Source organism: Sturnira hondurensis, unplaced genomic scaffold (genome assembly GCF_014824575.4).
Source record: "Sturnira hondurensis isolate 20B ecotype Veracruz unplaced genomic scaffold, ASM1482457v3 Scaffold0006571, whole genome shotgun sequence".
NCBI classification, from domain to species: Eukaryota; Metazoa; Chordata; class Mammalia; order Chiroptera; family Phyllostomidae; genus Sturnira; species Sturnira hondurensis.
The window spans coordinates 2,192,127-2,215,678 of record NW_028079202.1 but is presented as its reverse complement, the minus strand read 5'-3'; the positions used below and the strand labels follow the sequence as shown (position 1 = coordinate 2,215,678).

The 23,552-nt window shown below is 40.4% G+C and overlaps 2 protein-coding genes across 19 annotated transcripts in view; one reads left to right on the top strand and one right to left on the bottom strand.

Annotated features, from left to right (window-relative positions):
- WWP1 (WW domain containing E3 ubiquitin protein ligase 1) overlaps nt 1–18,301 on the top strand; it is a 142,349-nt gene extending 124,048 nt beyond the window's left edge. For 8 of the 9 annotated variants that reach the window (XM_037050194.1, XM_037050193.1, XM_037050199.1 and 5 more), the window contains 2 exons: nt 71–143; nt 2,632–5,464. In XM_037050194.1, coding sequence (XP_036906089.1) covers nt 71–143; nt 2,632–2,731 — 173 coding nt within the window. In that variant the 3' untranslated portion in view covers nt 2,732–5,464. Of the gene's footprint in view, nt 1–70; nt 144–2,631; nt 5,465–18,120 lie in introns of those variants that run through there. The other variant, XM_037050197.1, reaches the window with a different exon arrangement.
- RMDN1 (regulator of microtubule dynamics 1) overlaps nt 7,882–23,552 on the bottom strand; it is a 45,485-nt gene continuing 29,814 nt past the window's right edge. For 4 of the 10 annotated variants that reach the window (XM_037050209.1, XM_037050207.1, XM_037050208.1 and 1 more), the window contains 5 exons: nt 15,555–15,610; nt 13,791–13,878; nt 12,617–12,647; nt 8,440–8,573; nt 7,882–8,010 (listed from right to left, as the gene is read on the bottom strand). In XM_037050209.1, the coding sequence (XP_036906104.1) occupies nt 7,960–8,010; nt 8,440–8,573; nt 12,617–12,647; nt 13,791–13,878; nt 15,555–15,610 (360 nt within the window). In that variant the 3' untranslated portion in view covers nt 7,882–7,959. Of the gene's footprint in view, nt 8,011–8,439; nt 8,574–8,607; nt 9,212–12,616; nt 12,648–13,624; nt 13,879–15,554; nt 15,611–23,552 lie in introns of those variants that run through there. The other 6 variants (XM_037050211.1, XM_037050214.1, XR_005067114.1 and 3 more) reach the window with 6 other exon arrangements.

Here is a 23,552-nt window from a genome sequence, read left to right as displayed (position 1 = left end):
TAAATAACTAGTTTTAAAGACCAAAAAGTTTCAAGGACCAGATAAATTTTATTTTATTTTCCTGGTTTAGGAAGTAATGGGCCTCAAAAATTTTGCATTGAAAAAGTTGGGAAAGACACCTGGTTACCAAGAAGCCACACATGGTAAGTTGAAGAGAGTCCCTAAGTAAAAGGTGAAAACCAGTGTTTTTTTTTTTAATATATGACCCAATATAACTGCTAATTCATTAACATAGCTAGATTTCAGTGTTTAGAACATACTCATTAACGCAGTGTCCTTTAACTGAGCACCACCAAATGATTTCTAGCTGGTAAATCTGAATACTTGCGAAGTGTAAGCCTGACTGAACCAATATTTAGAGTATCCACTGTCAGTTTGTACTCCTTGGGGGAGGGCACACAAATGACAGTTCTAGGAAATCTGTGGAGGGAAATGAAGCTGGGCCATGGTAGACACAACTGGCCCGATGGGCAGGGAGCCCTTAAAAAGGGCCATGTTGGAGTGTGATGAACAGCATGCTGTGGCGATGTGGGAAATGCACTCTTTATACATGGTTGTTTTCAAAATACCCTGAAGTAAGAAATTGCAGAAATGCCTGGTTTGAGTGGAATAGAGTGTGAGTCAGGGGAGAGAGATAAGGGCTTTGGAAATGCAGAGTCATTATAGGTCAACTGTGCAAGACCCTGGCCTACACTGAGGAATGTGGGTTTCACTGTAAGGGCAAGTAGAAGCTTCTAAAGTATCTTAAGTAGCAGGTGATGAGATTCAAGGAAATCCACTGGCTAGAGGAGAGATCAGGGACAGTGAACAGGGAGATAGTACAGAACTGTCTGTTCCCAACAGGTGGTAGCCTGACATTGGTGGTTCTCTTTTGGTCAGAACTATGTTCATGCTAAGCCACACTTCACCTTTTTATGGTATTCACAGCTGTATGCTGGTGGCAACTGTCACCCCTTCACCAGGTCCTTGTTAACCATGTATGCTGTTGACAGCAAAAGAAAAAACAACCCAGGTTCACTGTGGATTATACTTCATGAGGCTGTGAGAATTGACTTTGTTCATCTGGTATCTAAGCATGTGTCTGACAATGGTTCCTGTTATGAGGAGAGGCTGTTAGGCAGCTGCTTGAGTTGAAGGCTGACCCAGCTGGCTTTTTTATGAACATTCCCATCACTTCAAAGAATGACTAACAAACAGTTTATTCAGACTTGGATATTTGGCAAATATTTTCTTGAAAGTAGTGAAGTAGGTGTGTCACTTCAAGGAAAACAATTCACAGCACTGTGGGCAGTGAAGGTTTTGAGCAAAAATTATAATTTTGGAAAACTTGTATATGTGCACACACATATATATATACACACACACCATGGACTTGACAGCCTCCCAGGACTTTTTTGGTGAGATTAGCAGTGTTACTGATTTTTTTTTTCTATTACATAATTAAATGTGTCACATCTGAAAACCCTCTAAGTTGGTGAACCAATCATGCACGGGTCAAAAAAGATGGTTCAGAGGGCAACACAATCCAATGGATTTTACATAACGTACAGAAAGTTCTTTGATAGGATTTCATATTACATGTAACCTGGTCAAATCTAGTATAGCGTCAAATAGTAATATCCACAATTACCTGGAAAAGTGACTAGTCCATCTCTAGTTCCTACTGAACACGTGGGGACAGGTGTGCATTTACGAACCAAGATCATATAGTACAGCAGAGTGAGTGTACAGGTATCAGAGTCTAGACAGTAAAAAGATTTGCAGAAATATAAAACAAGGTCATGTTTCCAAATCAATTATTTTTTAAATTTCTCAGTTTTAAATTCTAATATAGTAGTTACATAAACAAAAACAGATCATTATAATTCACATAAAACGAAAGCTGTTTGGGGTTCTCAGTACTTTTGAAGCATGAAAAGGGATCCTGTGACCAGACATTTGCAGACCAGCCTAGACTAAATTGGTGAAGCCAGTAGAGGAGGAGTTGCCGAGGGAGGCAGGGCAGGGCATTCCTTAACCAGAGAGAATCCCCAAGGACAGCTGAAAGGAACTGGCCTTTCCTGTAACAGGAGGGAGAAAAGTTGGTTTTCACTATAGACAGATTTTATATTTTGTGAAAGGGAGACAGGTATCAACTGTTGCTTTTTGTTTTTTCAAAATGTAAGGTCACTGGTGGGGTTGAAGAAAGGAGAAACTTCAGAGAGAGAGTCATCAGGAAGGCAAGGCTTATGGCTACAGGCAGGATGGGACTGCCTACTGGAAAGGGACACCAACTTACCTACTTGTGGGATGTCCCCCTATCAATGTACAAGAAATGAGAAAGGACACAGTTGAATTCATTCAGGGTCTGAGTTTTGATTAACTTCGAAAGAGGGAGAGAAAGGGATATAAATGCCTTTCAAGGGAGTGATTAAAATAATGGGCCGGTTTCTCTGGGAAATGTTAAAATAGTCTTATGACTAGATCTTAAGTCTGAATAGACTGCTGTAAGAAATTTGTATACATTAATAATAATAGATAAGTAGTATAGTAACATGTCTCTGTCCTTTTAGTTTTTCAAATGTGCTTTAAAAATATTGTACTGGAAATCTTCATTTTATTGAACACACATCTGATTTTGTTTCTGTTTAGTTTTAATCGTTTGGATCTCCCACCATATAAGAGTTATGAGCAACTGAAGGAGAAACTTCTTTTTGCAATAGAAGAAACAGAGGGGTTTGGACAAGAATAAATGAGGTTTCTCGTCTTGGGGAACTGGCGTCACATACCCCAGCCAAGAAAAATCACACAGATAAGTGTAAATAAGCCATTCATTCTGTACAGTGAATTTTCTGAACATTTCTGACTATAAATGTTTTCTGTTGTTACAGAATATACAAAATAACTCATCCTTTTTTAATTTATTTATTATTTCCTTAAACTGACTGACCAGGAAAAAGATTACCCTTAACTTTTGCAGCAAGAGACTTTATTAAAAATAAGTATCTACATCAGCGTGCTCCTAGTGGCTCTAGTTTTATAGAGCTGCTCGGCTGCATCATCACAGCAGCATTCCTGCAGAAGCAGTCCGGATGCCTTCACCTGAGTTCTGCCCCCTCACATGACATATCCCATGTGGTGTATGCAGTTGTGTGGCTGTTCAAGAAGGTACTGAGGGCCTAGGCCCAATCTGACTTTGAGTATGGTAACTAATGCTGCTGACTTTTCTGAAGACAGGTGCTTAATTAAAACCTGTCAGTTTATTTTAAATAAATAAGGTAGTTGAAAATTTCCCCTCTGCTGCACCACTAAGTAAATGCAGTTCAAGTAATGAATGAAAGCATCCTTACGTCAAAGTCATGTACTAACAGACCCAGCACCATCCATTCTACGGAGAAGCATAGAGTTTTGTTTACATGTTCCTTTGGCATACTAGGTATTTGTGGGATTAAAAGAATCAGGCACATATGTTCTTTTGTTTTTAAGTGTGATGGTCTTTTATTCATAATGATGCAATTTGATACTTGGGGACATATAAAAGGTAACACGAACTTTTCCATTTTTGTTTTGTTTTCAAAGTTTTAGCTCATTAAACCAGATGGACTAAAGAGTTCTCAAACAAATGAGTTTAATGATTTTCTATTCATGAAAATTCTATGTATCTGACTTAAATAAGCATATAAACAATCTTTTGGTCCTTCTCCCCTTTCCTTATAGATTATTTCTGTCCTAAGTAAAAAACTTTTTAATTGTTTTTTGTTATCAAAGCCATTTGCTGAACTATAAAGTTGTACAACAAATTAAAATCTGATTTGATACTAATGCTACTTCAGCAAAGAGGGCTTCCTAATTAATACAGAAATTTAAATATACATCATTTCAATATGCACTGTAAATTTCATTTACTTAAAAATTTTTTATACCACAGAAGTGACATCTTAGAATGTTAACATATTTCACTGCTGAATACATACAAAAATTATTATACAATCTGATTTCCCTAAAGTTTGTTTTGCAAAAAAAATTTTTATATATTACATTGTGTTCTGTATTTTTTCAAAACTCACAGTAAAGATGCAATAAAGGCAGTGACCTGTTGGTTGAATAGACTCCTTTCCCAAATCCTAACTGCTGCCTAAGGAATTTTTTCCCTTTAAATCTAACATATATGACAAGTTATGTGATATAAGGCAGCAGAGGGTGATAACTAGTCTTCAAAGTGCTACTCAAGTTATACCTGAAAAGAGTTCAGTGTCAGACACATAAAGGTGGCCCAGCTGGGTGAGTCTGTGATGATTGAAGACAGGAGATTTTCATGGGTCTGGTCCCCTCCCCACTTCAGGTAAGAAATTATTGTGATCAAATGGGCCAACATAACCCAGATCAGCTTTCTGGAGAGGCCTTTCCCCTTCCATGATGATGACAGAAATGCAGACCTGCAGGCAGGATCCCCTGTCGTGATTAGTCCCAGCACAGACAGCTCCCAAGGGAGGCTCAGCGACATGCAGCACCAACACAAGCAAACGGATCACAGGCCCAACACACTTTCATATACCATATTAGTTGCTGGCCTTCTCTGGACAGACATTACAAGTGGTTTTGTTCTCAGTCCTTCCTCAGCAGTTAGAACTGAAAGGTCTGAGAAACTGTTAACCTGCAGCCTTGGCTTGCCCACCTACCCAGCTCTTTTTATCCTCAGAGGCAGATAGGGTGGCATGTGTCAGCAACACTGACATTGTAATTCACCCCTCTTCAACACACATACTGAATACTTAATCCACTGAACTTAAAAGCCAAACTTGTTGTTCTATGCTTTTCCCTTGACAGATCACATCCCCAGGTGACCTCATCAGAGGGCATTTCACCTTCTTGAGGCTCCTCTGCATCTACTCTACACTCTCCAGTCACAAGACCACAATTCAATGCTGAGTGCAGGACATTTGTCATATGAACCCCATGGGATTTGCCAAAGTTATCACAGTGATGCCCAAGCACACAGGCCAAAACAGTGTCTAGAGTGAGGATGCACAAAAGCAAAAAATGCCACCAAAATAATGTTCTTCCAACAAAGACAAGTCCAAAAGTGGTATCTCCTACTAAATTCCAACTTTACTCTCCCCAATTTCCACAAAGGAGAATGCAATCAGAAGGCCATGGTATTTAATGTACATACTGATACTCATGGTAACTCCTTAATCCACGAATTGGGTGTTTTCTTTGTTGTAGAGGCTGAGAAAAGTCATTTTACAAAGTCCACAGTCTATAATTAAACACTCAGTTGGGAAAACTGCCAACAAGAAGTTAATTGAGAGCTTCTGGGTTCTTACAGGATAGTAGCCAATTTCCAAGTTCAGATTTCTTGTCACAGCCTCAAAAAAGGGAAACATCTACAAGGACGTCCTTGTACCCACCCAGCCAGTCTGTAATGCTTATAAGACAGAACACAAACATTTGTGTACACACATAGGAGGGGAAAGGAGGAAAAGTAAGCTCCTCAAAACAGCAGTCAGTGCTGGGACAGGAGCCTGGAGGGGCTGCATAGGAGGGGGAACAGACTGGGCTCCAGAAGTCCCTAAGCAGGACTGACCCAAAGGAAGACCTGGGGCATCATATTCTTGGGAGTCAAAAGGCAGAGACTGAGAAAGTGCACAGAACCCCAGAAGGTACCATGTCCTGAGGAGGGAGCTGCCCCTTAGTTACAGGGAGAAGACAACAGCTCTGCAATAGGCTCAACAACTGCACTCCTAAGCATTTATCCCAGAGATACGAGATGTACCTAATGATCACAGCACCGAAGATTACCATGGTTTAACTGCCTTCCAATAGATTCAGGTTAAATGAATGGGAACAACCATACAATGAAACAGTCAACAATACAAAGAAATGAACTGACGGACTGAACTTAGATGGATCCCAAAAGGTCAGGTACTATATGATTCCATTTATATAACTCTCCTGAAATGACAAAATTATAGATGACAGATCAGGATAGATGGAGAGGTGAGTATGACTGAAGAGACAGCACCAGGGAGCCTGGTGGATGACAAAGGAATCTAGGACAGTCACAGAAGTCTCCAAGGTGACAAAACTGCACACATAAATAAGAACACTTCAAAGTGGATCAATCTGAACAGGGTCTGACTGTGTTAGTTACACATCACTACTGGGCAAGCAAGGCAGGACACACAGTACCTCCCTGTATTAGTTTTTGCAACTTGTTATGAATCTATAATTATTTCAAAGTTAAAAAACACACATTTTAGCTCTGGCTGGGTACCTCAGTTGGTCAGAGGATTGTCCCAATACCTTCACCAAGGATGAAGGTTCGATCCCTAGTCAGGGCACAAACAGGCATCAACCAATGAATTCATAAATAAGTGGAACAACAATCTGATGTTTCTCCCTTTCCCTTCACACACCCAAATCACTCAGGAGACAGCATTTACTCAAACCTCTTACCTCCCATTAGATTACCTGCTAATTCATCTCCAGAAAATAGCATTCAAAGGTACTCTAAATGAAAGTGATAAACATCAGGTTGGGCATAGAAGATCCAACATAATTAACTGTGGGTCCTTGAAAGTCAGGTGGGCCAGTGGTTCTCAAAGTGGGTTCAGTAAGGCCCACTGAAGAACAACCTAAGACAGGAGTTGCAAACTTATTTTCACTGGGAGGCCACATCAGCCTTGAGGTTGCCTTCAAAGGGCTGAAAGTAATTTTAGGACTGTATAAATGTAACTACTCCTAACTAGGGGCAAGAAGGTTGGCAGTGCCACCAGGTAGAAACAAGGTACCAGGCTGGATAAAACAATGTGGAGGGCTGGATTCTGACCCCAGGCCTTGTGTTTGCTCCCTGTGATCTAAGACAACTGGCCTGGCGCCTTCATAGTCACAAAGGAGAAGAAAAGATGGGGGAGTGCTTTCCAAATGCAATATACAACATTTGCATCTTGGTTTTTAAGACGTAAGACATTTTGGGACACTTGAGAAAATTTAATGGACTGGGTTATGAGATGACAATAAGGAATTGGATTTCTAGTTGAGATCATGGATTTGTGAAAGAGGTCTGTATTCTGAGATGATGAAGTATCTAAGGATGAAATATGTCATCTACAGTTAATTTCAAGAATCAGGAATATACATAACTACATACACAGAGAAAGGCAAAGGCACTGCTTTCTTTTCCTTTGTGTTTCAGAACGCACATAAGATACAGCACATCATTCCCCTCCTCCCGATCCCCACTGTGACCATACCTCCCTAACCCTCTGAGGAGCTCCCCACACATACACTCTCACATTCAAAATCATCCTTTTTTACAAGATTCGGACTTTGCAGGGTGGCATCCAGCCCCAAAGAAGCAGTATTGTCTGCCTACTTAAACATCTTACATTCCACTTCTCCTTCAAGTTCTGCATTGCTTTCAACCCATAAGGCAACAGAACTTGGGCTCTGTCAAGTCCCAGATCAACCCACTTGTGAGACAAAGTCACATCACACACAGAGATCACTCATTTCCAGGTCCTTCCTGAGGCAGCCTGGCTCCCAGATACATCATTTCACTGCTTTACATCCAGATCCCTCAATCCCCAACCTCCTTACTTGCATTGCCCCCTCTCTGCAAGATTTCATCTGGGAACCAGTCCAACTTGAAAATGCACCCTCAGTTGCTCCTCCTCAGGGGCTTTCCTTCCTGCTCCCCTCCCTCCCATGTGATCAGTCCTCAAATGTCACACCACCTAGAACTGCTAGTGTCCCAGACACATGGTAACCACCCCCCAAGCAATGGAGACACCTCTACCCTCGTAGCAATGATATCTTTTGACTTGTTCTTTGTGAAGAACCTAGAATTTTGTATATTTGTTAAGTGGTCACAACATTAAAAAAACAGCCACAGAACAGTTATGGTTAACATACTTATAATTTGATGAAAAGGCAGTGTTTCCTAAATTTCAGGTGTTTTCTCTCTTTGAAAAAGTCTCAGTTCTTGCCACTGAAACCTGTAAGCAGCTGAGCAGCTTCTGCCTGTATCTAAAAAGGGAAAATACATGTTATAAATTGACAGTAGAACTTGTGAAGTTTAAGTTCATAAAGGTAGACTGCAGTTTCTAAGAGTTTCCAAAAATCAGGATAGCATATTTTAAGAATAAAGTTTCTTAGCAGTGACTCTTCCGCACACCAGAACCTCCCACCCACCCACCCTTTGCTGTTTATTTTAGAAATCTCATTTGATTAGCTACATGTCATATAGGAATAACTCGCAAGGAATTCATAACATGTTTATAGTAACTAAGCATATGTTGTACAGAAATTAGCATATTAATTCATGTTCGAAATGAACACTACTGTTTTGAATATGGATTTAGACAACTTATGTTTTTAAAGAAGTTATTCATTCACTTTTATGTATATGAGTGCCTCAATGGAAACCTATCTGCCTTACTTCACTGGAGACGTTACCTGTTTATCTTCCTGTGTGTGTGCTGGGTAGTCCTTAGCTTTTAACAACCAAAAAGCAGCAAGCTTTTTGTTTTGTAGCTTCAAATATGTCTTTCCTAAAAGAAGCAAGTTTTTGCTGTAGAAGTTTGGATCCACTGTTCATAAGAAAGAAAAAAAAAATTATCTCAGAAGAAATAGTACTGCTCTTATTTTTAAAGGCTTTTATTTTTTTGGAAATAAATTTGTGTGTCAATAAATGATTAGGCTAACTGGGATACTCTTATTCAACTCTGTATTCATTATCTACAAAAGATGTGTAAAATAAGGTAATTGAGTATCTACTATGTGCTAGGATTCTATTACACACACCTTTCATTTCGTTATTTCATGCCATTTTATGAGGCAGGTCCTCCATCCAGTCACTGGGAGACAAGCTACCTACCACAGGACGGGGACTTCTTTATCACCTTTTTTCCCTGTTGCACCCTAAGTGCCTAGAACATAGCACACACTCAGACGTTTGCTGAGTGAGAGATCATGTTACACACACTACCAACACATACTGGATGGGAGCTGCCCATACGGATACATGAAACAATCTGCTCTTTGGAATTTATAATGAAAGGAGGAACAGGAGCACAATGAAATATGATGTAAGAAAGAAAAGATGAGAAACCGAAGAAAAAAGCAACTAACTCTAAGAGGTTATACCTGGGCTGAATGGGAGGCAGAATAGGGTTTTAAACAGAAAAGTGGAGAACATTGTTGGCTGAGGGAAAAATCAACACAAAGCCTATGAATGAAAGCAATTTGACCTCACAAACGTCACTAATTCTTTACAGTTTCCATGTATCCGCTTGGGGACCTCTATATTCAAATGATAACTTCTTCCTGGATACAATTTACCTTCATTTGCTCCTTAGCCCAAAACTGTTTTACTTCTTTCATTGTTAACATATTTGCAAGATGACATGTGGATGTGCTTAAGGTTTCCTTGGGGTAAAGTGCAAGTCGCTCATTCATTGATTCCTCTCCCTCGTTCAGCAAATTTTCCCAGGACCAGGTTAAACAGCAAGGATGCAACTGTGAGCAAAAAAAGCCCCCATCTTCCCTGCATTTAGTTGTAGACATGCAGACAAGTATTCACACTGTGGAGTAATAAGAACCCCAGTGGGAGACCTTAAACGTACTTAGGGCAGAGGAGGGACTTCTAAACAAGATATGGGCTACAAGGAAAGGCTGCCTCACGAAAGTGACCTTTAAGGTAAAAGGTGAGAACAGTTACTGAGGATTTTAGCTCCAGGAGAGCAACAGCATGTTTTCCTCAATACTCCTAATCCTTCATTATCTAACACCCTTTTAGGAAACTTCATTCCCATATTCATATTAATGATACATAAAACTACCATCATGAGGATACCAATGGAAGGTAGTAACAGTAAATTGGAATTAATGTATTAAAGAGGGCTAGTTAACACTTAAGACAATTATTCAGAAAAAGTGTTTGTTTTCTTTTTAAGTGCTTTGCTGTGCTGGCAGAGTAGTTTGGTTAGAGCACTGTCCTAATATGCCAAGGTTGCAGGTTCAGTCCCTGGGGTTAGGGCAATATATAAGAATCAATCAATGAATGCATAAATAAACAGAACAATAAATTGATGTTCTTGTTCTCTGAAATCAATAATTAAAAAAAAATTTGCTATCATATAAGCATCTGAACAAGTCCACATGAGTAGGCTCTGAAATTTAATAGTCTTTAATTTTTCTGATTAAGTTTTAGAAAAACATTTGCAAATTTTTTGGTGCATTTGGTAACACATGCTCATGTCCATTCTGTGTGTTAATATTAAAAAGGATAAACATAGGATGGGCTGGTGTCACTATGCAGGCTGCCATTTCTTCAGGAAGAGTGACATGAAACTCTACTACAATAGCATAACTGCCCTGGTTTAAAACCAGAGTTCCCATGTAAATTCCTCTAATTAGCTGAGTGATCTTTTTTATTTATTTTAATTTTTTTTTAAAAAATATTTTACTGATTATACCATTCCAGTTGTTCTATTCCCCTCCATCCACACACCCCCTCCCCCACCACTCTCCCCCTCTTAGTTTATAACCACGTGTCTCAAGTTCTTTAGATTCTATATTTCCCCTACTATTCTTGCCCTCCCCCCTATCTACTTTCTACCTACTGTCTGTGCTATTTTCTGTACCTTCTCCTCCTCCCACTCCCCTGTTGCTAACCCTCCATGCGATCTTCATTTCTATGGTTCCACTCCTGATTTAGCTGTCCTCTTGGTTTGCTTTTGTTTTAGGTGTGGTTGTTAATAACTGTGTGTTTGCTGTCCTTTCACTGTTCATATTTTTCATCTTCTTTTTCTTATATAAGTCCCTTTAGCATTTCATATAATAAGGGCTTGGTGATGATGAACTCCTTGAACTTGACCTTATCTGAGAAGCACTTTATCTGTCCTTCCATTCTAAATGAAAGTTTTGCTGGATAAAGCAATCTTGGCTGTAGGTCTTTGGATTTCATGACTTGGAATACTTCTTTCCAGCCCCTTCTTGCCTGTAAGGTCTCTTTTGAGAAATCCGCTGACAGTCTGATGGGTACTCCTTTGTAGGTGACTGTCCCCTTATCCCTTGCTGCTTCTAGGATTCTCTCCTTCATTTTAGTCTTGGCTAATGTAATTATGATGTGCCTTGGTGTGTTCCTCCTTGGGTCCACCTTCTTTGGGACTCTCTGAGCTCCCTGGATTTCCTGGAAGTCTATTTCCCTTGCCAGACTGGGGAAGTTCTCCTTTATTATTTGTTAAAATAAGTTTTCCACTTGTGGCTGTTTCTTTCCCCCTTCTGGTACCCCTATAATTCGGATGTTGGAACGTTTAAAGATGTCCTCGAGGTTCCTAAGCCTCTCATTTTTTTGAATTCTCTTTTCTTCATTCTTTTCTGGTCGGATGTTTTGTTCTTCCTTCTGGTCCATTCCATTGATTTGAGTCCCAGTTTCCTTTCTATCACTATTGGTTTCCTGTGCATCTCCCTTCATTTCAATTAGTCTAGCCTTCATATGTTCCTCTAATTTGTGACTGATCAACCAGTCCTGTGAGCATCCTGATGACCAGTGTTTTGAACTGTGCATCTGAGAGGCTGGCAATCTCTTGGTCTCTTAAGAGTTATAGGCACTGGGGCTTTGAGTTCTTCTTGAGCCAGCTTTTGGACTGTTTGTGCCTGTTACGTATCAAGATTGGAGCCCTAGGTGTTCACCAGAGCAGGGCAACGGCGGTCCCGTCTGCCGCCTCCTGCCACTGCCGCCGTAGCTGCCACTGTCACTGGGGCCCGCGTGTTTTGTCCCACTGCATGTGAGTGTGCCACCGCTGTCAGCCCTCCACCACTGGGTTCGCCACCTGGGGCCTGCGTGGTCCGTCTCACTGTGCGTGAATGTGTGACCGGGGTCAGTCTGCCCCGCACCCCAGTTGGTTCCGGGCTGCCTGTGCGCCTGGGTCGGGGGATCTGTCCTGCCCGACTCTGCTCCACCGCTGGCTTCACCCCTGTTACCGTCCCGGTTGAAAGGTTCGTTGTTGTCGGACTTCCGTATAATTCAATTTTCTGTTCTTTGGCTGTGTCTTTGTTCTCCAAACCTTTGTTGTATTCAAACTTGGTTGTGGGAGAAGGCACAGTGTTTCCACCTATGCCTCCATCTTGGCGGAAGTCCGCTGAGTGGTCTTGAATAAGATGATTAACCTGTGAAGTCTCTGAATTACATCAAATGAAAGACCATTCCAGAATGGCAGATCTAAGCGCAGTTGGGGCTATTTCTTACTCAAGTGCTCTTTACTAAATAAAAACATTAAGAATTGTTTGTCAATTATGTAGTACAAAGGTGTATCAGAATAAATATTTTTAGCCCTGGCTGGTGTAGCTCAGTGGATTGAGTGCGGGCCTGCGAACCAGAGGATTGTGGTTCGATTCCCAGCCAGGGCACATGCCTGGGTTGCAGGCTGGTTCCCTGCAGGCCAACTCCCAGCAGGGGACACATGAAAGGCAACCATACATTGATATTTCTCTCCCTCTCTCCTTCCCCTCTGAAGATAAATAAATAAAATCTTTAAAAAAATTTTAAAAAATAAATATTTTTGCCTTAAAGTTTTTATTCATAAAATTATTATTCACAATTTTAATAGTAATGTCTGAAATATTTTACCTTGCTCTGCCCTTTGAAAGTAGCCTAAGGCCTGTAAAAACACAAAGAAGCGAAACATAATGAAAAGATTAAAACACACTCAATATTAAAATTTTTTTCTCCCAAAATCTATTCCTGTATTAAATATAAGCCAGGAAGTACATGAAAACATCTTAAAATAAGGGTCAATTCATCAACAGTGAGAGCTAAAATAACAAAACTAAACATAACTCTTAAATCCCCAGAGCGCAGATTATGTGGGGACCCTTCTAACCATGACTTGTCCCAAGGCAGCATCACTTGTCCCATGCAGAGGAAGGACGACTGTCCACATGCAACTGGGCTGTTTTGATCTTTCTCATTTTAAGTCCTAACAATGACTACCAGGGGAAACTAGATAAAAATCAAAAGCAGAATTTACTCAGTGACACACATGTTGTACCAGTGAATGTCTAAAGTCCTTTATTGTTGAAATTCCTATATAAAATATTATTGTGAGTCTGAAATTGCTTTTTCTTTTTAACTCGCTAAAACTTCTGACAACTGATTAAAACTAAAATTACTTTGTTGTAATAAAGCTATCTTTTTAGAGTGGATTCTTTTAAATAACTACTTCCCAACTGTGCTTTATTTATTATATACCTCAAGGGAAAAACAAAACAAAACATCTCCTTATGATACAAGTACTGGGAAAGCTATTTCACAACTGCCTGTTTCCCTCCTCTGAAAATTTTATGAGGATTAAACCCAACATGTTTTTGCCCAGAAATCCTTTTCAAATTTTATCTTTAACAGGAAAAGCAAAAGAACTTGAGAAAATAACAGAGTATGAGGCTTTCAATAGAACTTTTTTTAAAAAGCTATCATAAAGTTGTGCTTTATTTTTACAGGTAAATGACTTATGCAGAACGTGTCTGTAAAACATGTTGAGGAACAGTTACTCTATTTTCTGTTCCATTTAATGACTTTATTAAATAAGAGTACACATTTCAAACAGAAAATGCAGCTGTTAGCCATTGGTTACTTTACTTGACAATACACCAGCATTATGAGCCTCCAGCCAGAGAAACTGCACTCATAGAGTCATGCACACAGTGAAGCCCGTGCCAGCCACACTGACCAGTCCAGAGGGAGAGCCCTGCAAATGCGGCACACCCCAGAGGTCAATACTAACTGTACCAAGGACATCACACACCTCCTCATAGGTGGAGCTGGGAGGGGCTGCAAATAGTATGTTGGCAATTCTTCTTTGATACCAAGGCATTTCGGCAAACGTGTAACACCTAAAGAAGCAAACATTCATACATCGAATTGCACCTTATTTCCTCTTAAAGACAAACAGTCTGTTTTAAACAATTCCTAGTGGACATAATACTTTGTAGGTTAACAGTCATACTGAATTATGCAGAGACTGACATTTATACTGACCCATCAATTAGGGTGTATTTTGTGATCAAATAGGAACAGTTTACAATAGTACTAGTAATAATTGTGTCATTTGCGCCCAGAAACACTCATGATGTCCCAGGTGCTGAGTTCAGTGAATTCCTTCCTCTCATCTACTTAAAACTAATGAAATAGGTGTATGTTTTTACATGAGAAAAAGTAACTCAGAGAAGTTAAAAAGGATTAAGAAAAATGACAAAACTAAACGTGATATGCACAAAAAACAATAGCAACCAACGGTTTTAAGTGCATGTGTTTAAAAGGGTGAGGAAAATGGGCTGACATCCAAAGATCTTGACACCTTTCTGAAATGAGTAGAAAGAAAGTGCTGGGTCTTTGACTACAGTCTGAACTCATGTTTACTCACTAGCACCTAACTCAGTGACTGCAGGCACTTGATTAGTTTAATGTCCTTTGTCCTGAAGATTTCTCTCTCTGAGAAATTTGTTTCAGGGCAGTTTACATCGTCACCTCTTAGAAGACAATAAATATCGAGCCCTGAAGACTACACTTGAAGAAGACAGTGCCAGGACTGTGTTCAGAAACTCTTCAACCAACAAGTAGACAAACTGAAGCACACTGGACAAGGTTACACAGAAACAAGATGACATTCAGACTCAGGGGACTTGTTCTCAGATGCACTCAAGGTGCAGGGGTCCTCTGAGGCTCCCTCCCTGTGCACCTCCACAGTGGTAGTGAACCAATTTCACTTTGCCTAGTAAACAGTCCTATTTTCATCACAGGGAATTTTAAAGTATACCACAAAGTTCTAATGCTTTTTCAGTCCTGCTACAGTCATCCTCCCTAATTCATGGTTTTCTTTCTGCATCTTCAGTTACCATGGTCAACTGCAGTCCCAAACTATTAAATGGAAAATCCAGAAATAAACAATTCATAAGTTTAAATTGCATGCCTTTCCAAGTAGTGTGATGAAATTTCGTGTGATCTGCACAGTCCTACCCAGGTCCTGAATCATCCTTTGTATAGTGTCCTTGCACTGTAGATGCTCCCACCCATTGGTCACTCAGTAGCCATCTGTCATCAGATCATTTGTTGAGGTATCGTGTTTGTGTATAGGTCACCCTGATTTTACTTCCTAATAACCCTGAAGCACCAATTAGTGGTGCTGGCAATTCAGATATGCCAAAGAGAAGCTGTAACTGCTCCATTTAAGTGAAAAAGGTGTGTGTAGGGGGGAAAAAAAATACATATAAAGTTACCATCTGCAATTTCAGGCAGCCACTGGGGGGTCTTGGACATATGCCCTATGGCTAATAGGATAACTGTACCTATTTCTGAATGATCTGAATAACAATGTTTAACATAATCACAATCAAATTTAGTATTTTCTAATAATACAGGTACAACTGCTAATTAATGTAATGGATTAAAGCACTCCTGACTGCCAAGTGCTATTTAAAAATACTTTACACCTTGCTTTTTTTTTTTACACACTACAAAATAAGATCATACTAAATACAACTATAATATTGATTCAAAGAAATTTTCTTACCAAACACCCATTAGGTGAATTGAGGTAGCATCTTTAGGGTTCAATTCAATTGCTTTCTAACAAGAAATGAGAAAAATCAATCAGTTGTTTTTGAAACAGCAACAGGAACTTCGCTATGTTTACTGAAGAAGCCATGATTTAAAAGTAATTTTTTGTAACCCTGCATATTTCAGTTCTTTCATGATAGTCCATGCCAGTTTTCCTCCCTGATTCTTTAATTAGTTAAATTTGTTTCAATACATGATTAAATAAATTGTACCTATGTTGAAATATTTTATAGAGTTCAGAAACCAGTAATAGTGGTTCTCAAGATAAGAAAAACATACAATATGGAAGTAAAGCTAATTTTAACAGTAATCCATAGCTCTCATGTTTCTTTTTCTAGATTAAAAGAGAAATAAGGAAGTTCTTTTTTGCCTATGTGAATAAAAAGCACTCTTCCTGAATAGAAGAACAAAGTACATAATTTTAGAGAGTCTCCTGTATGCAGATTTTGGTCAACTTAGCCATCTATACTTAACCAAGAAAAAATAAATACTGTTCATTCACAGAATTCATTAATAGGATTATGCAGAAGGTAAAATATGTTATAAAGTGTCCCTAGTTTCTATTTACTATGTGACATCCTGTGTGAATTAATGTAAAGCATGAACTACAGAATAACTTTAATGAAATCACTCCTCTTATACATTATTTTGTTGGAAACTAAGGAAATCTCAAAGATTAATGTAATACCATGAAAAATAAAAGATCCCTTTTTAAAACAGACTTCCTAACTTTTTTCTGTACACCAACATTTTCACTTTCAGTTGGGAATGTGTGAGAAACGCATTTTCAAGTGTCTGTATTGGTTACCTGTGTGGGCTGTGAAGCCAAACTACCTGGGTTTGAATCACAGCTCATGACTTCTAACTTTTGACCTTGGCATTTTCTATATTTCTGCCTGGGTTTGCTCTTTGAGAGAATTAAGAAAATATTACAACTCCCCAGAGGGTTGTAGTGGAAATGAAATGAGCAAGTAACAGGAGGTGCTTAACTCAGTAATATCTTTTGTCACCATTATTTTTACTTAAGTAACAGGCACTTGATTTCTTACTAACATTGATCAATGTCAGTGGCAGTAGTGGAGGTGACAGATGAGGCTAACAAGTATGACTTGGCAGAACTCTAGCTTCAGTAATATGGGTAAGAATCAACATTGATCAAAAAACTTACTTTCCCATAAATATTGTGATATGACTTATAGCAAAATATATTTTGAAGTACATATACAACTTTAAGCTATCTTTTCCTATTGCTATTTCTGAGTTCCACTGGAAAATTAAGCCCTACAAAAATTTATAATTATTTCCTGCATTTCACAAGTACAGGTCTCATGCCATTCTAGATGCAAAAGAAGGAAGTAAATTCATCACATACATGCTGCACTGGGCATAAGAATTCAACTTTCTTATGGAATGAGTGAGATGGGCTACTCTCAAGCAAATGCAGTCTGTCTTCAAAAACAACCCAAAGACAGTAATTCCTTCTGACTTTATCTATAATAATGGACTCTGAAATAGCAGTATAAACAATAAATACTAAGCACTGTCACTTTTAAATATACTGAACATATATAAATTTTGAAAACATACATTTTTTAAAATGTAACCTATAGCCTCACTGTTTCTTTAAAGTAAACATTAATATATTTTCTTCAATTTTGCATTGTTCATACTGGAAGTTATTTGTCACATATTTCTACATACCAAGGCAGAGTAACTTAGATGTATCTAATGTCACTGAGAAAAATACTGTATTTCATTGAGTCTAAGATACCGTAACATCTATGCCATATCATTACATTATGTACCACTAAGAAAAAGCAATTATAAGATACCACTGCCTATATAATGTAGTCTAATTTCAACGGTCTTAAAATATGGAAAATGCATATTATTAAAGGGAAATGTATACACACACATATGTACTACTGATGCTTGAGTAAGAAGCTAGGTCTCCTAACTCCTCACTCAATGCTTTTTACACTAGTCATTAAAAATAAGCTCAGAATTGAGACTACGTATAAGGGGCCGGTTTACTTTGGTCTGGCAAATGTGACTTGGCTCTGTATGGAAAACCTACAGAAGCGAAGTGGTGGGCAGGAGCCAGACCTTCAAACTGAGTTTTCCCCTAGGAATCAGGCCTAGAAAATACATACAGATTGCTATGGCTTGCTCTTGCTAACTCCCTCACCCTGGTCTAAAGCAACAAATGTATATTGTCTATCTTCAAGGTAATTTCCAAAGCCTATATGAGTCCCCCCAAGGACAGAGCTAATCAGCTCATCGCCATTCCCCTCTGCATGTTATTTTCATTTTCTTGATTGTACCTAAAATGTAGACAATAATATTCTATATAATATAATAGACAATAAATCTTTCTCTGATGTAAGACCCCCAGGAAAATAATAAAAGCCTGTCTAGGCAAGGGTTGAGGCACTCCCCTCTTGAGGGGAGTAGCTGAGGCACCCATGGGCACTCTCCCCTTGAGACAGTAGTCGTGCCTGTTCCCTTTTTCTCCACAGGATTGTTGTCGCCTGTGCAATCATTCTCATCGTCAGCCACACCAGGCGGAATCTGTTGGCCAGGGTCCACCACATCTGACGCCCAGGAACAGGGCCCAGAACAGGGACGCCAAGGCTATCAGCCGTTTTGGTCAACACACCAATGCGGGTGGAACTCATGCAACGGCCCAGGTAAGGGCCAACGACCCTGAGTGCTTTTCGGAGGATGTAGGGTATGTTGTATTCTAGGGAAAAAGGGTATCTTTCCAAGGTCACCCTCTCTTGCGACCACACTCTCTTTAGTAAGCAGAAGCCTTGCTCTCTCTCTCTCTCTGGCAATTGCCACACCCCGCAGGCACAGGCACAGCATTTAAGAGCCACAAGGGCGCTTGCTGCAACAAAGACACCTGTGACAGGTATGAGTTGGACTTGGGCCAGGAAAGAACACTAGGTTTCCTGCCAACTGCAAGCAAAAGCCCACACAATGAGAGGTACACTGTAAAACACACTCACAAGCCCGAGGCACAATCCCCAATCAGGTTTTAGGCTTGGGAGAGAGAGCAATGAACTTTCCTTTCAATTAGTTTTTTTTTTTTACAACAGCCTCTGTGAATTCTTTCTTTAAAAGCTGCTTTTTGCAGCCCTTTTGATTCTGCCTTTTCCTTCCAGCTGCCTGTAAAGAGAAAAGCAGACAGTAAATGAGTGTTTCGGTTTTAACCAGACTCCAAAGATTGCTTTGAGAACTCAGAGTTAGTTAACAGGGTTGTTTATGAGTGTTTCAGCCTCTTGCTGGGCACCGAAGATAAGAGACATCTCCTCCCCCGGGCTTGAGATCTCAAGTGTTCCTACGTGAGTAGGAGCATTGGGGAGGTGTCCGGGGTCAATCTCTGCGACGTGTAGGGGCTCATAGGGACTTCTAATCACATAATTTAACTCTGGGCTCAGTCAGGGAGCACAATATAAAGGTTGTTCACCTAGAGCTTCGAGCCCCAACTCGCAGTCTTAGACATGTGGGAAAAACCTGAAAGCCGTAAGTGGGGTTAGGGTACCCTGGATACCAGGCAACCCTCCTGTTGGTGACAGTTTTCACCAACAGTACATTTCTCACCCACCACGCTATACTCCCTAATGGCTAATTAGCTAGGGTTTAGTACAGGCTGCGGAATTTGAAACAGCAGAAATCGAAAGTAAAAAAAACAAACAAACAAAAAAACTTTTTTTCTTAAAGATTTTATTTATTCTGATCACCAGTATTTTGAACTGTGCAGGTTGAACTGAGAGGTTCGCTATTTCTCAGTCACTTAGAGTTATTGGCTCTGGGACTTTGAGTTCTTCTTGAGCCATATTTTGGACTGTTTGTGCCTGTTACATGTGAGGAGTGGAGCCCTAGGTGTTCACCAGGGCGGGGCAACTCAGTCACTGGGTTGTGACTGTATGTGGGGGCAGGGTCAAAGGAACTCAATGGCGGACCCCTCTGCCTCCTCCCGCCGCTGGGGCTGCACGGTCCATCTCACAACCATAGAAATGAAGAACACATGGAGGGTTAGCAACAGGGGAGGAGGAGGAGGAGAAGGGGGGAGAAGGTACCGAAAACAGCATAGACAGTAGGTAGAAAATAGATAGGGGGGAGGGCAAGAATAGTAAGGGAAATATAGAATCTGTAGAACTTGAGACACATGGTCATAAACTAAGAGGGGGAGAATGGTGGGGGAGGGGGTGTGCAGGGTGGAGGGGAATAGAACAACTGGAATGGTATAATCAATAAAATATATTTTTAAAAAATAATAAAATAAAATTTTTTAAAGATTTTACTTATTTATCTTTAGAGGGGAAGGGAAGGAGAGAGGGAGAGAAATATCAATATATGGTTGCCTCTTGTGTGTACCCTGCTGGGAACTGGCCTGCAACCCAGGCATGTGCCCTGACTGGGAATGGAACCGTGATATTCTGGTTCGCAGGCCCGCGCTCAATCCACTGAGCTACATGAGCCAGGGCCAAGAAACCTTTTAACAAGAATGGGCTCTAATTTGTCTAAGGAGCAAGAAGTCTATCTATCTGCGGGTGCTGCAGCAACTCCTCCGAGGATCAGGGTGTGAGGTAAAACAACAACATCTTATACAGCTTTTACAAACTACAAAAGAATATTACCCTGCTTTTCCTGATAAGGGAACCCTAGATATTAGGGTTTGGGAAAAAGCAGGTAACAAATTAAACACTCTACAGGATAGTGGATTTCCTATCGGAGTTCAGAACTCTGTAACTTGCGGACTAGAAGGAGTTAGTTACAAAGGAAGATACGGAGTTTAGTTCAGATGAGGAAGTTGTATATGATGCAGCAGAACAGGCTACAGGAGTCCTACCTACAGCTCCACCAGAGAACCTGTCTGATAGTAGCCGCTCCTTATCTCAAGTATGGGAGCATTCCTCCCCACAAGATCAGTCACCATCAAGAAAGCCAAAAGATTCAGATGAATACCCTGCTGGGATTATGAGACACCTTCAGCAGGCAGCAGAGGAGGGTGGTTTAGAAGCTCTTTTGGCTTTTCCCATTATAATCAAGGGTCAGAGGAATGTCCATGAGCCCCTTCCATTTTCTATTTATAAGAATTTTTAAAAGAGTATTAAAGAAAATGGGCTTCAGTCTTCTCATACTAATGGGCTATTTCAAGCCATTACTGACAGTTATAAAATGGCACCTTGTGACTGGATTGCCCTCACCAGGACTGTTTTGACCCAGACTCAATATACTGTCTGGTATTCAGAATACTCTCAAAGGGCCAGCATCCAAGCCACTGAGAATGCACAAATAGAGAATCCCGTCACCCTCCCTATGCTGCTTGGGTCTGATTAATTTTGCTACTGCTGCAGCTCAAGCTAGACTTGATCCCCATGCCTTTGATCAGAGTGCTCAAATTGCTCTCAGGGCCATGAAAGCTGTACCTGATGCTCAGGGCAGGGAAATTTCTTCCTTTACTAATATTTGTCAAGGTGTTATGGCGGCATATATTGACTTTACTGACCACCTCCAAGAAGCTATTGACAGGCAAATAGACAATGACAGAGCAGCTAAAGCTCTTCTGTGGCAGCTAGCTTATGAAAATGCTAACAAGGACTGCAAGGCCATTATCGGTCCCCTGCGAGCTACCACAAAGGACATCAGTGAGTTTATCAAGACTCGCCAAGATGTTGGCACACAGCACCATAAGGCCTCTCTCCTAGCTACTGCAATTAAGGGATATCAAGATCTCAGATGTTATCATTGTGGAAAGCCTGGTCACCTGTGCAAGGACTGTCTGTCTGCACTGAGAGGGGGAACAGATAATTACAAACTTCCCCCCAAGGATTGTCTGTGGCAAAGGCAGGCATTGGGCAAGAGAATGTCGCTCCAAATTTAACAAAAATAACCAACTGATTCAGGAGAACTTCCAGGGGGGTGCCCACTCCAGCACCCCCAACCCCAAATGGAGCTTTCAGAACCACCACCAATATCAGAGAATTCAAGGAAATGCACAGTTTTCGAACTTCGTGCAGCCACCCGCGGAAGCACAGGGCTGGATTTGGTCACCACCGATGAGCTCATTTTAAAGGAGCAGGATCAAGTAATTGTAGCTCCCACTGGTGTTTGAGGACCTCTACTCCCAGGAACAGTAGTTCTAATTTTAGGAAGACCCAGCAGCATTACTACTGAAAGCATCTGTTCAACCAGGAGTTGTTGACTCTGATTATAAAGGAGAAATGAAAGTCATGCTCAAAGCGTCTGGCTATCGTATTATTCCTGCTCAGATGCACATTGCCCAGCTGTTCCTCCTCCCCTGTGTCATCTCAAAGACTCAGAATAAAGTGAGGGGAGAGGGAGGCAATCAATCAGTTTTCTGGAGAGAATCCATTAAGCGAAATAAGCCAATCAATCTTACAAGTGAAAATAAAGAATAAAACTTTTCATGAGCTCATAGATACAGGAGCTGATATCTGTTATCTCAAATCAGTTTTGGCCTTTTGAGTGGCCTTTAACAGACAGTGAAACGGCTGTTTCAGGTGTTGAAAAGAATTTCTCAACCTCAACTCAGTGTATAGTCTCTATTATGAACCAGAGGGACAGGTAGGAAGAATTCAACCATATGTTTTACCTATGCCTCTTAATATCTGGAGATGTGATCTCCTCAGTCAGTGGGGGACGCAAATCTCTCTCCTGCATTTTCCCTAGTGGCCGCTGCTCTTACAACTCCCCTACCGCTTGCTTACTTGGCTCTCCAACACACCGGTATGGGTTGATCAGTGGCCACTTAAAGGAGAGTGACTTAAACAAATGCACCTTTTAGTCAAACAACAATTAGAAGCAGGTCATATCGAACCCTCTAACAGCCCATGGAACACACCTATTTTTGTTATACCAAAGAAGTCTGGCAAATGGAGGCTTATTCATGACCTAAGGAAAATTAATGAATCCCTCCAGCCTATGGGCCTCCTACAGCCAGGGGATCCTAATCCAGCTTGTATTCCTAGAGATTGGCCACTTTTAATCATCAATTTAAAAGACTGTTTCTTCACAATTCCTTTAGCAGAAAAGGATCGAGAGCGGTTTGCATTTTCTCTGTCATTAATAACTCTCAGCCTTTACAGCGATTTCAATAGAATGTTTTACCTCAGGGAATGCTTAATAGTCCAACTATTTGTCAGCATTTTGTTCATACAGCAATTCAGCCAGTGAGGGATCAATTCCCTGATTCAATTATCTATCATTATATGGATGATACTTTAATTGCAGCTCCCTCACAAGACATGCTAGCAAAAACTACGTCCTTTCTTAAAAACTGTGTAGCCTCTGCTGGACTGATAATCTCCAGAGAAGATCCAGCATTCAGAGCCTTGGAAATATTTAGGCTATATCCTTTTCAACAGGACAGTTCAGCCTCAAGTCCTTCAAATTAGTCCACCCAAGGATTTAACTCTTAATCGCCTCCAACAACTTTTAGGAACAATTAATTGGGTGCAACCCAGCCTCCTCGGAATACCCACTCAGCAGTTAACTCATTTATTTATACCCTTAAAGGAGACCCAGATCTCAATTCCCTTAGGGAATTGTCTTCTGTGGCTTTGCAAGAGTTAACTATAATAAATCAACATACTCAAGAATGACAATTAACCAGAATTAATCTGCAACTCCCTGTCCGATTTTTCTGCTTTCCAAGCTTAGGTACTCTAATGGGACTTATAATCAACTGAATGAGGCAACTGATGCCTTCATTTAACTAAGGCAGAGTGGCTTTTAAAAAAAAAAATAAAGATTTTATTTATTTATCTTTAGAGGGGAAACGACAGAGAGAGGGAGAGAAATATCTATCAATGTATGGCTGCCTCTCATGCATGCCCTGCTGGGAACTGGCCTGCAACCCAGGTATGTGCCCTGACTGGGAATCGAACCGCGATCATGTGGTTCGCAGGCCTGCGCTCAA